General features: G+C 39.4%; 1 protein-coding gene across 9 annotated transcripts in view; it reads right to left on the reverse strand.

Annotated features, from left to right (window-relative positions):
* Positions 1 to 16,903, reverse strand: part of diaph2 (diaphanous-related formin 2) — a gene marked incomplete at its 3' end in the record, with an annotated part of 383,236 nt that overhangs the window by 49,097 nt on the left and 317,236 nt on the right. For all 9 annotated transcript variants that reach the window (XM_083915494.1, XM_083915493.1, XM_083915499.1 and 6 more), the window contains one exon: positions 13,133 to 13,268. In XM_083915494.1, coding sequence (XP_083771620.1) covers positions 13,133 to 13,268 — 136 coding nt within the window. The remainder of the gene's footprint in view (positions 1 to 13,132; positions 13,269 to 16,903) is intronic.

Genomic DNA, 16,903 nt, shown 5'->3' on the forward strand with positions numbered 1-16,903 from the left:
GCTGTTCTTAAAAGCAATTCCGATTAAATCAAGCTTAATTAGACCAGCTTTATCAGAACAAAACCAAAGCTGAGCCAAGTAGTGCTTATCTCAAATTGCAGCACTACACCTCAGATAGCAAGCTCATTGGTTTAAAAGGGGGAGCATTGGTTTTGTCTGCCGTGGACCTAAAGAACAATATGGTGAGCAACTTTCAGCTACTATAACTGTATCAACTCCCAAGATCTTTAGCTACTTCTTCTTCTTATGTAGACTGGCAAGGACATATTGTGAGTCTGACAGAAGGTAGAAAGTGTTAAGTGGCAGGTAAACATTTATCTACAACCACCTTGGCACAAGAAACTTTTTGACAGCTCCTTCTTCACTGCCTTCTTCATGGAGACCTAGACATCACAGGGGGCACCTGACACTTTGATCAATTTGTCCTACTTCTAGCTTAACTGTAGCACAATTCATCATTTGTAATGGCCAGGACTTGGGAGCCCTAGTAGACTGGGGTTCAACGGGAGGACTGTAGACACAAAGAACCTGCATGACTAAAATTGGAAACATACTCCCCAGTCACTCCACAATGCTCAATTAACTATATCCTGTTGGACCTTAGCTTAAACTCGAGCAGGTCTTTCTCTTAGCAAGATTTTGTCACAAATGTGTCTTCAGAGTATGAACTCATTAACATATATACATTTGTGTGTATATATTTAACAAAGACAAGGTAAGTCCTTAGGAAAAAATAAATAAAACTAAATATTATTTGACTACACTTATTCCAAGTAATCCTCAGAGCAAACTTTCCTCATTACGTATTGTAACATTTCCCGCTTAGCAGACATTTCTGCCTCATTCCCACAACTCACTCTTTTCTTATTTTGAGCTGTTAAACCTAGGGCAAATATTCATCCGCTTCTCATTAGCAGCAGTGGAAGATTGCATGCTGGGGAATTACAGAACAGCTAACCTTTTATGCCCAAAGATCTTTCTCAAGAGGAAAGATCCCCTCTTCTCACAGGAAATTGCTTTCTAAATGGGTTAAGATGGGCTAAGACCCAAGACATTGACAAACCCTACCAGTGATGAAACACCTTAGTGGGCACCTCAACAGACCGCCCTGGGGTCCTTTAATGATCTTATTAAAGCTTGTGAAAGTGTGGAACATGGTTGCGGCTTTTGCAGTTTTAGGTACTTTCTCGAACAGTTAAACCTTTAAGAGCAGAAATAAAGCTCTATGAAAGTCTACCTCCCAGAGAGAGATGGTGCACCTGTTCCATATCTTTCCCTCTGAACTTTGCCTATAGTCCCCCAGTTCCCCCCTCTTTTACCTGAAACTCAGCTGTTACCTGGACCTAGAGGCTGTGCCAAATGTTATAGTGAGCCTTGGGGATTGGCTCACTCTGCAATATATTAACAAGCAGCATTATCACATTTTCTAATTAGGAGGGATAACAAGAGCAATGTGCTTTCAGCACGATTGGCATACAAACTCCACACACCAGATTAGTTTTCTCTAAAATAAAAAGTAGGAAGTGGATAAAAGTGCAATGAACTATTCATCGATCCCAGAAGCTGAACATCTGAAAGTAAAGGGCCTTATTTAAACAATCAATGGTGCATGGTCTAAAGTTCATTGCAAAAGTGCATTTAGGAAGTGCATGTTCAACTCCACTCATACTAGTTAGTTAATGGATATTCTCTGCGTAAAGTAGCGTATAAAGTGGCTTTTATTTATTTATTACTGCAGAAAATATTGTGGAACATTTTAAGTTACTGTTTTATGCGTATACATGCGCCAGGCAGGGCAGCAGCACTGCTCGGCTCTCTGCTATGCCCAAATTTAATTAATACAATTAAGATTTTCCCATTTGATGATGTGTTACTTCACCCATCCACTATTTATCACAATGTTTTAGTTATTGTTATGTTTTATTAATGACCTGACCGACCCAGACATTAACCACTAGGCTGCGGATATAAATGCAGCCTGCACATTACTAATATGAATATTTGAATAATGCACCCTTTAAATTGCAGGGAAATACTATGTATTTGACTTTAGACCAGGTTTTTGTTGATCAATGGCATCATTACTTTCCCTGTCATTATAAGACCAACACAGCAATGGGCGCAAGTACATTTGCTACTCACACAACCTGGGCACTGGGTGGTCTAAATGTCAGGTTACATTGGAGGAAAAATAGGCATATAAAAATAATAAGCACAGCTATTGTAAGTGTCACTATTGGAGAAGGAAGATGTAAAGGAAAGAATGAGGGAGGAGGCAAGTATAGGGAGAAAGGAGAGAGAGAGACAGTATACGAGGCAGCTGTGGAGAAAAGTGAAGAGGGTTTCTGTGGGGGCACTAGTGCGTGTGGTAGAGTGGGTATTGAGAGGGACTAGTGGAGCGAGGCAAGACAAGGTCGTAAAACACCTTCCTGGCTACTTGAAGGCCTGAGCCCTGTGACATTTAATTATTTTTTAAAGCATACACTGCAGAATACAGGCACAGTCACACAGATACTCACTTACATTTAAATACCTGTCTACACATTTTTAGTTTTGTACATTTGAAAGACCATTGGCTCCACATGACTGATAACATAATGGGGCAGATTTCTCAACGGACATGAGTAAAACTTTAACAGACATAGAAAGTGAGGTATGGATAGATAGTTAGATGGAAGCAGATATAGAATGCACTAAAACTAATGTCAGCAGGATGACCTCCACTCATGGCTGCTCATGGCAAGATCAGTCAGAGGAGATACAGGAGGAGGAGATAGACAAGTCTTGCAGAAAACCAAACTTACAAATTCTTAGACCTCAGTCAAGGAATAAATTAGGAATCGAACAAACAAGCTAAAATTATGCAAAACCTAACATTTTATTTGTTTGTTTCTGCCAATTAAAATCAGTCAACTACAACAATGGAAATATGTATGTAACTGCAGAGTAAAAGAACAGCTGTCGCCTTCAAAACGTGACAAAGCCTTTCAATCAATCATTCGAGCAGAAAACCTTGTATGTATTTGAATGCAATGTTGGGCTTTTTATAAACACCAAAGGCATGGCATTCCTATAATTATGCAGCAGTGTCAACAAAGCCTGTTCATAAATTCAATTTGCTATCTGTCATCTCCTTCATGTTGTGCTGGGGAGAGAAAACACAGTGGATCGATTGATACTTCAATTTCTGATGGCTCACATGCAGCCTTTATGATTCATAGGGGGAAGGAGGGACAAATAATTCTTAGAATTCTAAAAAGTATCTGTCTGGTATGTGTGAACTTCTAATATAATGGCAAATTATGAAATCCTTTATGCAATGAGTAAAACTGGTAGCTACAGTGGCATGTTAAAGGATAAATAACAGTGTTTGCATACAAAATAATGACATTTGTCACATATGTTATTCAATCACAACTAAATAACTTTTGAATTTATATAAGCATAGCACTCTCCTCCCTAAACAAATTGTTTAATCTGAGAAACTTTGGGCATAGGAGATATGTCTATTATTCGCTACTTTTCAATATCCTTCTAGTAGCCCTAAGTCTAATTTCCACTGTAATGAGATCCAATGAGTGCTTACAGGCATTATGCTTGATGAATTGAAACCACTGTGAGAGAGGAACACAGTGAGAGTTTAACCTCACCTCAGTCACCCTCCATGGCTCCAGTAGAGGAGAGGAGAAAGAACAGGTAGAACAAGGAAGAGAGGAACAAGTTGTTCCTGTTTTTTTTTTTTTTTGCTTGTTGCAGATTGTTTTTGAACACATTTGAGCCCATCTGTTCCCCCACAGAGAGTCACCTGTGCAATTAACCTAGACTATTAGCCGTGAAACAAAGGCCTTGGTGGAGGGAGGGGGGATTGCTGCTTTATGGCCAGGTGGAGAGGCAACAACCACACTTTCTTTTATTCTTGTCTTCCTTGTTCTACTCTCACTTGTATGCACCTGGTTTTGTGTTACTTTCACATCTGAATTCAGGCTCAGCCTCCTAGACATACACAGCCACCTGCATTACTCAAACCCTCCCCCTCCTCTTACTGCTATGCTGTCTACTCTCTTACTGTCTGGTTTTGAGTGGAGTCACCCCTCCCTTTGCCCTCCTTACCTGCAGCCCCAGCAGTTCCTAAGACCTGTGCAGACAGAGACCATTATTGCCACAGAGAGCACAGAGAACACAAGAGCCCAAAGGACAACAGTCATGCACCTGTTAGATGTCTTTCCTTTGTTTTTAACTCTCTCCCCTTTTTATCCCATCTCCCTGCAGTCTGACCACCACACTCTGACAAAAGCTTTGACACAATGACCCAAGAAACTTTTCAGACAGGCCTTGAAAGAGAGAGGAGGAAAAAAGGGAAACGGAAGGGTAAGATGTCTAATAAAAAAATACACATTTGCTCACTGATTCATCTGGATTGTTTTACTGTAACAACTTGATGAGTCATCCCACTTATGTCCTTCCTAACTCAATTAGGGATGCTCCCACAACCATCCATTCCAGGGGGAATGGTAGTGTAGCTTCTACTCTCCTCTTGCTACAAGCCTGTGTGGCACAGGGGTCAGGAGGGAGGGAGGAAGGCAAAATGTGGAGAGAGGTGTGTGGGAGGTGAGAGATGTATTGTGTTTGACATGCATGAAGTAGCGACAAGTGTTAGAGCTAGGCTGGCCTGGTCACTGCAGGCCTGATCCGGTACCCTGAAGGAAAGAGAGATGTCCTGTCTGCGAGAGACTGGAGGAAACGTGGAGAGAAGTTGGATGTCGACAAGGGAGAGATGAAAGTGGATTAGCCGCCGTGGCGATTTGCATTCTGTGGTGGAACGAAAGCCCCTGTGATGCCCCGAATAGCTGGATGCATGAATAAGTAAACAAACAAAAACAAAAATAAACCCTCCATCTGGATGGATGCTGCCAGGCCCCAAGTGAGAAACAGTAGGGAGGGATGGTTGAGAGATGGGAAGGGGAAAGAGAGATGCTTGCAATGTAGCCGTCACCACACTCTGCTTCCTCTGCTATAATTTACTTCTACTGCCTGCAGGGCCCCCCAGTTACCATATTGCTATCACCATCTATCCACTCCTTCTGGCTAGTTTGCCCAGTAACACCACCAACACACAAGGGAGAACTCCAGCCCAGCACTGACAGATGTTAAGTTGACACACTTTCTCAAAGCCACATGGGGTCAACATGTCAGGGTGCCAGCACGGGCACAGGAGCGTGTCCTCACAGCAGAGTAGATCACTAGAGTCACTTTTTCATAGGCTAGGTACTGCTAAATTTAGCTTCAATATGGTAGACCATTAACCATATGCACTGTGGCCTCACGCCAGTTGATGAACGCTGATGGTGTCTGCTCTTAACCATTACTATAAACAGTTAAAATGTGTGGTCTTACAGCAGCTAGATAGAAAGCATAGTTTGTATAAAGCTCAGTATGTTCAACTGTCAGGCATGTTGTCTCTTTTTTCCCCCTCATCTAACAGATTCCAGTGTCTGTTTTTTTCTGATCTGCACTTTTCCATGATATCAGAACAGTTGTAAAATCTGCAAGTACAAAAAGTCCTACATGTGCAATTTGTTTTGTGTTATAGCATCTATCAGATTCTCCTGTTGGCATACAATCTGTTTTTGTTTGTAGAAAAATAAGACAATTCTAGTAAAAATTGGTGCAGCCCATGTTGATGATTTTACTTTCAATCTAGTTTCCTTAGGCCGAATCCTTCGACTTAGGTGAGCATTGCTATGTCTTTTTACATATTACATACTACTGTTCCACTGGGAGGAATACGGAAATCCTACAGAGGAGCTAATTCAAGTTCAATTTTTTTTTTTATAGCACTACAAGGCTTCTATTACAGAGCAGCCACAGGAAGTGCAGCCTCAATCCTCAAGGTTAGTGATGGACTGCTTGTGACTAGTCTACTTTCAAGGGCAATTTCAGTGCTTTTTTTGTCTGTGGGTTGGTTTTAAATATTGCAGGGGAGGTATTGTCAAAGAGGATCAAATCATGGTGAGCCGGTAAGATGAAGAGGTGCAGGTGACAGCCATTTCTATTGCAATTGGTACACCTCACACCTTTTTAACTCTTTTTATGATGCAGCTCTTGCAAATGGACAAGGACAGACCTGATCTTTTATTTTTGATCTATTATTCGCTCCATGCCAACATCACAGGTTCTGATCACAGTCCCATCTGTACATGGCGGGGCATCCTAACTGTACAGACATATAACATATGTATGTGACTGTTCATACCAGGGTCGATTAAATCAATCATGTTATTAAAATTAAAGGGATGTCAAAAAGGCTTTAGCAAATTGAGATGCTTTAAACATTTTGAGTTTAATTGGTCCAAGACAGTGTAGATCAGCCCTTTTACAACACTGGGACATTTGGATAACAGATGCAGAGTTTTTGAATACAGATCAAGATTACATCTGAACCAAATCACACATGGGCTGTTTGCATTAGTGAAAGGTGGTGCTGTCTGGGGAAGCTAAATGATTTTGACAATGGGATTTGATGGTCTATATAATGAGGGTAATTAGGTTTGATTGACTGTAAAGTGACTGGTGAGGTCCAGATCTGGGAGGGGAAACGAACAGACACTTGAACCACCCACAAATTAATGAGATTCAACTGTGCCGGAGCTGATTTCACCAAGGAGAAGGAGAACATTTAGGAAAGAACTGGGATGAGAGAAAAGGACATGGAGGGATGAGGGTAGTGAGTTTGAGACAGGCCCAGACACACAAACTGATGCATGTCTCACTTCCATGATTGAGACCTTAACTCATTTAAGTTTAAGATAAAAAGCGATTAAAAAACTTTAAGGTACAATTTAATTAGTGTTCTGTGTCTTTATCTAGACTCAAAAGTGGGTACCACAAGATAAAAAGAATAACAATACATATCCAGCTTGACAAGTTACTGTGTGTGGCAGATGTCAAAATGTGGGAGAGCCTATTCCCTGGTGTTGCCTTTAATTGCTAATGAACTATGGAATTTATCATATAATATTAACAGTCTTTCTATGAAGTCAGACTCTTTTTTCTCATGCTGAAATTTCTTTATGGAAAGGCATTTGAAATGTTAATATGGGTGGATGAGTATTGGAGTATTTGCCTTTACCTACAACATGTCATTTTGCAGTCAATTAGAGCCATATAATACTCCCATGTTATTTATTTACTGTATGACTAATTATTTCTTTCTACATCTTTCTATTTGTGCTGCTTGCTCTCATGGGTCTTAGTTGAGATGTAGTCAGCCATATTCTGTGCGGCATCCTCGCCTTGAGGCAAACTCCGATTTCGTCTGGAGATATAGCACAATCTAATATGCTGTTATTTATTAGAATGGGTGTATGACAGCAGATAATCCTGGTGCCCTTGTTCCCGTCTTTCAAGGTAATGATGGAATTCACCAATCTATACTCAGGAGTTTCAGAGCATGCCTTGCTCATCCTGCACTCTGGATCGACACAGCTCAGATGCAAGGACGAAGAAAAAAGCAATTTCCTCAGAGTTTAGAATTCCACTGTTACAGTGTCCATATGCACATGTAGTGAAAGATCCTTCATTTTTACAACTTCAGATACTACACATATATAACTAAACATGGAAGGCAACAGTGGCACAACAAAGAAATTATACTTTAGGGAATAAACAGGCAGCAAATTTAGGGGCATTGTATCATATATCATCATAACATTCTGAAAAGGTCTGTCCTTGTTTGTTATATTCGATAGCAAAAATGAAGGTCAGCTTTAGATTCCTACCACTGGCTTAATTTACCAAGCTAAGCCGAGGAATGGTGAGTCTTCTAAGAAATATTTTCTTAATATTTCTGACCTTCACGCCTTTACAAAGATATCTCCCCTTGTGATATTGTTTGCCATGTTGGCTGGGCTCAGGAGACACTATGCAAACTTAGAGAGCTACCCTGTCCACCCCACAACCGCCTGTCAGTGCACTTGTCTATGATCACCTAGCTGGCATGGCTGCGACACAGGTATGCACTGGCCTACTGTCAGCTGTCAGTGTCACACAAAGCCATCAATCCACATCTCTGCCACTGTCATTGCTGACAGGGCTCCGCCAGCCACAACCAGTCAGCCAGCTGCACAGGAATTTGTCGTTTAGCATGCCACACTAATAGACACTTGAAATTGGAAAATGTGTTTTGAAAAAAATATAAACTTCTGCAACTTATTCTTTTAGGAAAAAACACAAACAGGAAAGAAAAAAAAGGGGAAACACATCTGATGACGATTTGTTAGCTTCACAGAATAAATCAGGATCTTATATGTGCTTTATCTAACAAATGTTACACATGGATACTCTTCAATCCACATTTAAAAGTCTGGAAAGCCTACACTAACTTATTTGCTTGTATTTAGTAAACTGAATGCTTTTTTGAGAGGAGCCCACTTTCATGTATGTAAACATACACTAGTTCATCTTTAAAGTGTGAAATGATGACAAGGAGGATTAATAAATACGAGCTGCATGCCCATCATTGTCAACCTGCCAACTGCTCTCTGCAGAGAATCACAGAGACATGAGGACCTTATTCTAGCAGACCGAACAAGAACATAGTCTGGACAAGTATCACAGGCACAACAACAAAAGATTTTGGTGAGGTAAAGAGGTCACAAAAATAATTGTAAAATGTAATGAAATGGAAAAATAAACACTATTTAAGGACAAGTTTACAATGAAAAATTAAAGTATTCACTGCAAGCTGGGTCTTAAATCATAGGATGTTTTCTTAAATTTCTGTGGCTGCGTCACTTTGAGAAGTTTAACATAATAAGACCTGCACTTTCTACTAATGGGCTCAGTCATTTGTAAACGCATTGGTAGGTAGGGTGGATGATAGGAGTATAAGGCATACACAACTTCCAGCTGTTGTGTGAACAAAGACATTCCCATTTAAGATGATAATAATGCATTTTCAATAGTAATTTTCACACATTTTCCCACTATAATATTCCCTTAGAGCAACTCAGTGTATGGGTCTGCATTCTGCTGGTGTCTGCAAGCTGTTGCAAGAATGGATTGAGGCAGATGAGTGGGCTCTAATTCATACAGTAAAAAAAAACATCACTTTGCAGGTAAAACTTAATCATAAAAACAGCATCTGTGAAACGTCTTAATGTGTTTTTAGGGTTTCAATAATACTATCTGTCTAGGACCATTTTACCTAGTTTGTTGTTGCAAAACTAGGTAAAATAGAAAATAGTTGGTGCAGCCATAAAAGCTGTAGTAAAATCCACAGGATACAACCAACATGCTGTTATTATTCCTCAGGTAGGCAATACAAATGTTTTCAGACCTTCATATTGTAAAGTGGACTGTTACTTAAGCCGAGACTATTCACATACTAAAAACCATAGTAGAACTGAGAAAAGTTGACAGTAAACATGTTAACACAAAGTTCTTTACTATTTATCTGTGGTACCTGGCGAAATGGCTGGACTAAATAAAATGCTCAAATAACTTTTTTTTGTCCTGGTTGTTTGTTTATTCCTATGTGCCTTATGCCAAGCTGCATTGTGCTCAAAGCGGCATGTGCGCTTTCCGGCTCTGTTCAAAGCTTAGTGGATTTGACTGGAGTGCGCGGTTGACATGTGGGTGCAGACACTTGCCCCAGACGGGGGCACTGACCCTGGTGTTGCCAGCCGAGTAGGCGGCCAGAGGGGCTTGCTACTCCTCACAAATGCCTTAGAGAAACAAAGTCCAGATGCTCCACCATGCTCCGGTTCTTGACACACTCGGCGTGCTGCTTTTGTTTCATATGCCGCAATAAAAATCCTGCTGTGATTAACCATCTTCTTCTGTTTCAGTCAAAAGCATTAGTTTGGGTTTATTCTACAGTGTTTTACAGTTATTTTCAGTGAAGTAAAGCGATTTGGTAAATGTTGAACATCTGGTCAGTTTGAGAGAATATGGAAATCCACTTAGAGCAAATTAAAACAAATGGGGTGACCGGGTAATGATTTCATAAGCAATTTCCTAAATTAGGATTTCTAATACTTCACTAGGAAAACACATTTAGATCAGCACTTTTCTCATCTACCAATTGTGCTTGTTGAAGAAGTGCACATATCACTGACATATAATCTAAAGTTTTAGCAATTTGGAATTGGGGGAAAAAAAAATCATTTATTTTTAGTCTGTTCCTTAAAAGCATTTGTCTGTTTCCCCTCCCCCACCCTGGTGCCATCCTGGTATGTGCTAAATGAATTAATCCCTCATTAAATATGCATTTCATATTTAATCATTTGCAAGTGAAGCGGATTAGGTCGCAATTTGTGAAATGACATAAAAGCTATCCCTTCTCAAAAATAGCCTCTTGAAATTGCATTAAACACAATAGTATGATCCATCAAATAGTCTTTTAGGCAATACAATTATTAAATAAGTAAATCCATTAAAGAGATATTGACCTGTACGTAATTCTCACAATACAATGGCCATATGTTCCCTCCATCTGTTCATGCTAATGGATTTGTAAACATTAAAATGTACCTTTCAGGTCAACAAACCTACCTGTCTGTCTGTCTATCTGTCTGTCTGCTTGTCTATCTATCTATCTATCTATCTATCTATCTATCTATCTATCTATCTATCTATCTATCTATCTATCTATCTATCTATCTATCTATCTATCTATCTATCTATCTATCTATCTATCTATCTATCGATCTATCTATATATCTATCTATCTATCTATCTATCTATCTATCTATCTATCTATCTATCTATCTATCTATCTATCTATCTATTTATCTATCTATCTATCTACCTATCTATCTACCTATCTATCTATCTATCTACCTATCTGCTTGTCTATCTATCTATCTATCTATCTATCTATCTATCTATCTATCTATCTATCTATCTATCTATCTATCTATCTATCTATCTATCCATCCATCCAGGCTTCATACCACGGTTTAAGAGTAAGTTCATAAAGACATAGTACAGACACTCCCCCAAAAAGCTTAGGTCATAATGCACTATGAAACTGAAAAACATATCTTATGCTATGAAACTGAAAATACTAAAATAATGAAACTAAAATTGGAAGGAATGTTACAGATCCACAATGGCTGCATGTGACTGTAAATACTGATATCTCCAGTAATGGTTTCATCCTGTTTCGATTTTTCATCTAAAGTTTGATGAAAGCAATGGGGATTAAGAGTTGGACAGGGCTATTTCCATACATATACCCTATAATGGTGCAGCAATGCCTACACACAGTCCTCATCATATCTCTTACTTTAAATTGCAAATTGAATGTTGACAATATTTGGATATTATTAATTTACGGTAACAGAAATAAAAAAAAATCTCTTTTTGATGAACACTAAATTATTCTCATTAACCTTCACAGAGGCATGACTGATGTTCAGCGTCAAATAAAGGCTCCTCATTTAACTAACTAACTCAACTATGTCTGAAGTAAACATAGAGTTTTAGAACAGAATGGAAGCACCAAGAAAAATGCTAATCTATGTGTGTTCCAACCAATCAGCGAAAAGAGAAACTTACAGAGAACACAGGAACGAACACCAAGCTGCTGTAACCTTCAACCTGCTTCTGGCTCAAGTTCAGATTTCCATTCACACGGTCCATTTAAAGAGCTCTGCTTTGATTGTCCTTACTCTGACTGCATTGCACATAAAGACAACTTAGTACACAGCAAGGAATTATTCAGGGCTGAAAGAAATGTGCAGTCAATGTAGGTAAGAGCCTTGACTGTAAAAACAGCCTGGGTTCAGCACATTTTGAATTTAAAAGTGTGTATTTCAAAACTGCCAAGGTCATTTTGCACGCGACAGTCAATGAGCTAGGTGGTGTCGGGGAGGACAATCCCTACTATCCTCAAGGCTTCAGGCAATGTTGCCCATGTCATCCTCATGTTTTATTCATGTAAGTCGTATTATGGAATTCAAAAACTGAGATCAAAATCTGCTCTGGCAGAAATATTTAATATCATACCTACTTCTCGACCCTTCTCCATCTGGTTAGCCAGCATGAGAGAGAGGGGTCGACATACTCCTTCAGCTCAGCCATGTTTGATTATTAAAAGTGAGGCTTTCAAAGCTCAGGGTAAAAAAAAAAAAATATATATATATATGGCTGTAGCATGCATCAATTATCTTGGAAAGTTTGTGGCATACTGAAGACTGTCTTGTCACATTTCCCAATGTGGCTGAGCTACAGTGAGGTCCTTGGCTGGCGCTGACATTTAGAAGCTGGTGAATTGTGGAAATCCCAGTCTGTTTGTCAAAAAAATGGACAAAAGACCACACTGACTGCTTGCAAAGCCCCTTCAGGCTTGAAATTCCTTCTCAATGTCATTGCCATAACTAGACACAAGCATCCAGCTCTGTCACTCTAATTTTTCATGTCTGAACAACCACAACTTACACTGATCAATACACTGTTTACGGGCATTGCTGGAGGACAATAGAGTTATTCCAATGATTCACAACAATAAATAGGGCGTGCTGCCTGCAAACAGTGTCAGACTGGAGGAATGATAACTTTCTGTCATCTTGCTTGTACATGATAAACGCATATCAACAGCATGATAGTGTTGGAAGTGCAATCTGGAACCACTTTCAGGCTCTTTTTATGTCGACCGCAGCTTTCTGTTTTACATGTGACCTACATATCGCGTGCCATGCCAGTTTTATGAGGGCTCAAACAAAGTATTTGTGTTATAAATTACTACATTCCAATAGCTGGCACACCCACACAATTACAACACCATTACTTTACCTGTGTTAAATGTTAAGAAATGTGTGTATAATCAGGAAATAATGTTTCTTTCTATGCGACCGAAAGAACCATCGAAAAAACAACCTTACAGGGGGAATAATCTGGCTGTTGTTTGTAAGCATTGTATTGGCTATGGAAGTAAGTATAAGATTCCTTGACAAACGAAAAACACATCCCCCCTACTCCTAAACATTATCCTCTTCCCTCAGAGTTAAAATTTGTGTGAAGCACAATTCCATGAAACCCCCTTTCTATTATCCTGTTCTTTTCCTCCTCACTCCCCACTTGCCTCCCCATTTCTGTCTCTGTGGTGGCGCGGGAAAAAGTGGCATACCTTTGTTCATGTCAATCAGCTGCTTCTTCTTCTGCTGGCGCTCCTGCTTCTCCCTCTCTGCTTTCTCTTTCGCCAGCTTGGCTCTCTTGATCTTCTCCTCCATCTCCCTCTTCTTGTGGTTCTCCTTCACTGCTTCCTGATGAGGCACACATACACAGAGAGATATAATCAGAATCTGGCTCCTGCCACCACCACTCTTTCTGTATATTATATAGTGTTAAGAAGCGGCAGTGTGCCATCAGCAAATGCAGAGAAGGGTTTGATAGTTAGAGATAAGTTGCTGGAATAAACAATATATCATGCCTTGTGCATGGGTTTTTTAATACCAGCATATTTGTCTGCAAGGCTTATGCATTGATTTACATATTTTCGGTAACACAAAGAGCTGACTTGTTGTCAAAAATACATCAGTATAGTACTAAAAAAGGCTATAGTACATCACACATATATAGCATGCTAGGAAATTTTCTTTGACAATATGGGGGAGCCATTGCAAGGGAAAAGACAAGTAAAGCAGCAGTTGGCCAGCCTCTCAGGATGGAGATACATCTTCCTCCTCCTCCTTTGTGACCGGCTGAAATGTCAGGCAGGAGTCAGAGAAAGAGAGATAATCAACAGAACGGATTCAGCCTTTACAAATGTGTCAGTTTGTTCTTGTGCCAACAAAGAGTAAGATGCAACCGTGTGACCTTTGGAGAACACAAAATGTTCTCTCATCCCAGGCCTGTGGCAGAGCCCCTGACAGCACCCATCATAGGTGTTGGTGTATGTGTGTGAGAGGTCATACCGTATGTGTATGCATGCATATAAGCCTGCTGTTCATGGCCATCTTGGGGCTTTTGCTCATCTGTGGTATTCCCCCTTATGTATGCATATGTGTGTGTGTGTGTCAGTAAGTGAAGGCATGGCCGTGTCTGTGCACTGATATAATAAGTGTCGACATTAGGCCTCCTATCCAATGCCCCCGTGGTCCTGATGTGTGTGTGTGTCGTGTTGGCAGCTAAGACAGAGGGATTACAGGGATTGTGGGAAAGGAACAAGAAAAGAGCAGCTCATGATGCCAGTCAATAGCAGAGCTTTGCTCCATGTCCAAGGACAAGCACTTATTGTCACTGTCTCCTTGTTGAATGACAAGGGCAATGGGAGAGAGAAACACAGACAGAGAGAGAGAAAAAGAGCAGAACAATGAGAGTGAGTGAGTGAGTGAGTGAGTGAGTGAGTCGGTGAGTGTGTTTTTGTATTATGTACATTATGAAAACATAAGAGCTATTTTGCTTCGTCCGTTGCTACAAGTCGGTGAACACTCAAAAATCATCCTATATCATCCACTCTATTGGAGCTCTCAACTGTGTGCACTTCACTGCTGCTTTGAATGAGAATGGATGAGAGCTGTGTTGTAGTATTCAGTAATGAAACAGTTAACTTGTGCATTTTGTTTAAGTAATGGGTAGCACAAATCAAATAGATTTCTGTTCTCATCCACTGACAGGAGTCAATTAATTTTCCAAGTAATATCACTGCATTACTCAACATCTTCAGCATAACTTGGAAGATAAATTATGCAGATTATAGATAAAATCCTGCAGGCAAAACTTATTTTAAACAAACAACTAATTCTGACTGTAAACATGATTATGCAATGCAATTATGTTGCTCTAATCACACAGCACCACTAACTGCCATAGCAACGGATATGTTTTTACTGATCTCTTATTTTTTCTTTTTGATGGTCCCAATTTTGCCGTTGGCAACAACTGATTGTATCACGTCTCGTTTTCCTGCCAACTCTGTGTATTGTAGTAGGACAAATAAGATATAAACAATCCTCATGAGATGTGCTTTTAAAAATAATCTTCAGTGCAGAGAACCAGATTTAAACATCATCAGAACATTAAAAAAAGATCTGTTCAAATATTCTGTATGAATGTTGAAAAAATGAGGAGAAAAAGAATATATTGTTTTGTCTCTTGAGTACTCTTATCAGATCAAAGTACAATAATTACAAAATGATTTCAGGTGACCATGGAAACAAGTTATTTTTGGCCTTCACACAACTGTCCCTTTTTGAATATCATGACTATACTGTAGTTATCCTTCCACCCAATGAGAACTTAATTGTTTATTCAAATGAAAACTATCTACAAAATCTTTTTGTCATGTAATTGAGCTAAACAACGTATGAATATACTCACAGGGACACCTACTGTAGGGCCAACAAGAGTAGGGTTTATTAACTTCTGTGGCAAATATTTTAGTTTTGAAACATAGTTTTATTTATTTGACCATCATTTATTGCATGGGCTTTTAGATAACCTGAGTCTGGTTAAAACAGGTTAGCCTATTATTAATAATTCTTAGTTGATCAGGCTGATAGTATTGCTTCAAGTATAATACAGGTTGGGGAAAACAAAGAAAAAAGAATCACATCCATTTTATTTGTACTAATGGCTCAATAGGGAGGTTTTTGTTTACAAACTAAATAATGCAATAAATAAAATGTTCAACAAAATAAATAAATATTAATCCCAGATGGGCAAACACAAAAACATATGTTTAGACAAAAAGAGTACAGCATATGTAATTGAGGAAAATATACAATAAATCTAGTGTAGTGCAGCAGTTCTAACGGAACTAAAGGCCAAGGCTTTATAAGCATGAATACCTGCCCAACTTAGACACACTTAGGCCATGAGTACTCTATAACTTGATGGGAAACTGAATGGTCCAATCTACCAACAACGAACAGACATTTTTTCCCCCTTTCCAGTACTGTTCTTTCTATAATTCATGAAATGTGTTTGCTGTTCTTCCTTGACCCTGCACAACACAATGCAGCTCCCCCAGCATGGCTCCTCTCCCATGTATACAAGTTAGCCAGTCCAATGAGGAAGCAAGGAGTATTTCCAACTGCTCAGTTGCACCAGTGATCTCACACTGAATTTTACAAATGCTACAGTGCCTGGGCTTTAAGCAACAAAAGTGTTTATTAGCCACCTGTGTGAAGAAGTTACAGGTTTTAGATTGCGAGACATCTGTATGGATGTATTCATATATTGATGGCTTCCAAAATCTGGTGCAATGATTTTCAGGACTGTACCATGCTAGTGTTAGTAGAAAAACTGAGGAAACGTGACAGTGATTCAGTATTATCACCATGATTATGATTATTTGTCATATTGTAAAGGAATTAGCAAGCTTTAGAAATATCATATAGGCTCCAAAGTGGACAGATACACCCGCACACACAAATAATCATTCTAATCTCATAGATGCTCTATCTTGCTACTTTACGAACCCGGTCTAGGTCTTTTGGTCTTATTAGAAAGTCACTCAATTAGCAAGGAAGACTATTAGCTCATCCCAACCCATCTGCTGCACTTTGATAACTCATTAATGGAAAAATCCTCATCCCCCATGCTCCTGGTAAGGATTACACATACAGACCCTGCGATTGCATTTCACTCATACTCTATTTCAGAATATGGCAGCAGCATTAAATTAACAAATTGTTGGACTCTGCGAATACCGACTCCATGTGTTGAAATCAAATAATATTCCACTGGCCACAGAAAGAGAAAAATGGGACGGGAGTGAGGGAGAAAAAGAGAATGAAACAGAAGGAAAATAGAGTTAATGGATTCTCTTATCAGTTACATTCAGTTCTGTGAGGACTGCCTGTCAATGCGTTTACTCAAATGCCTCATGTTGGTCGGGTGCATTAAGCCCTAGCTTTTTAGTAAAAGCAATTTAGGGTGACTGTATTGCAATGGA

This window comes from Echiichthys vipera (genome assembly GCF_963691815.1).
Source record: "Echiichthys vipera genome assembly, chromosome: 6".
Lineage (NCBI taxonomy): Eukaryota > Metazoa > Chordata > Actinopteri > Perciformes > Trachinidae > Echiichthys > Echiichthys vipera.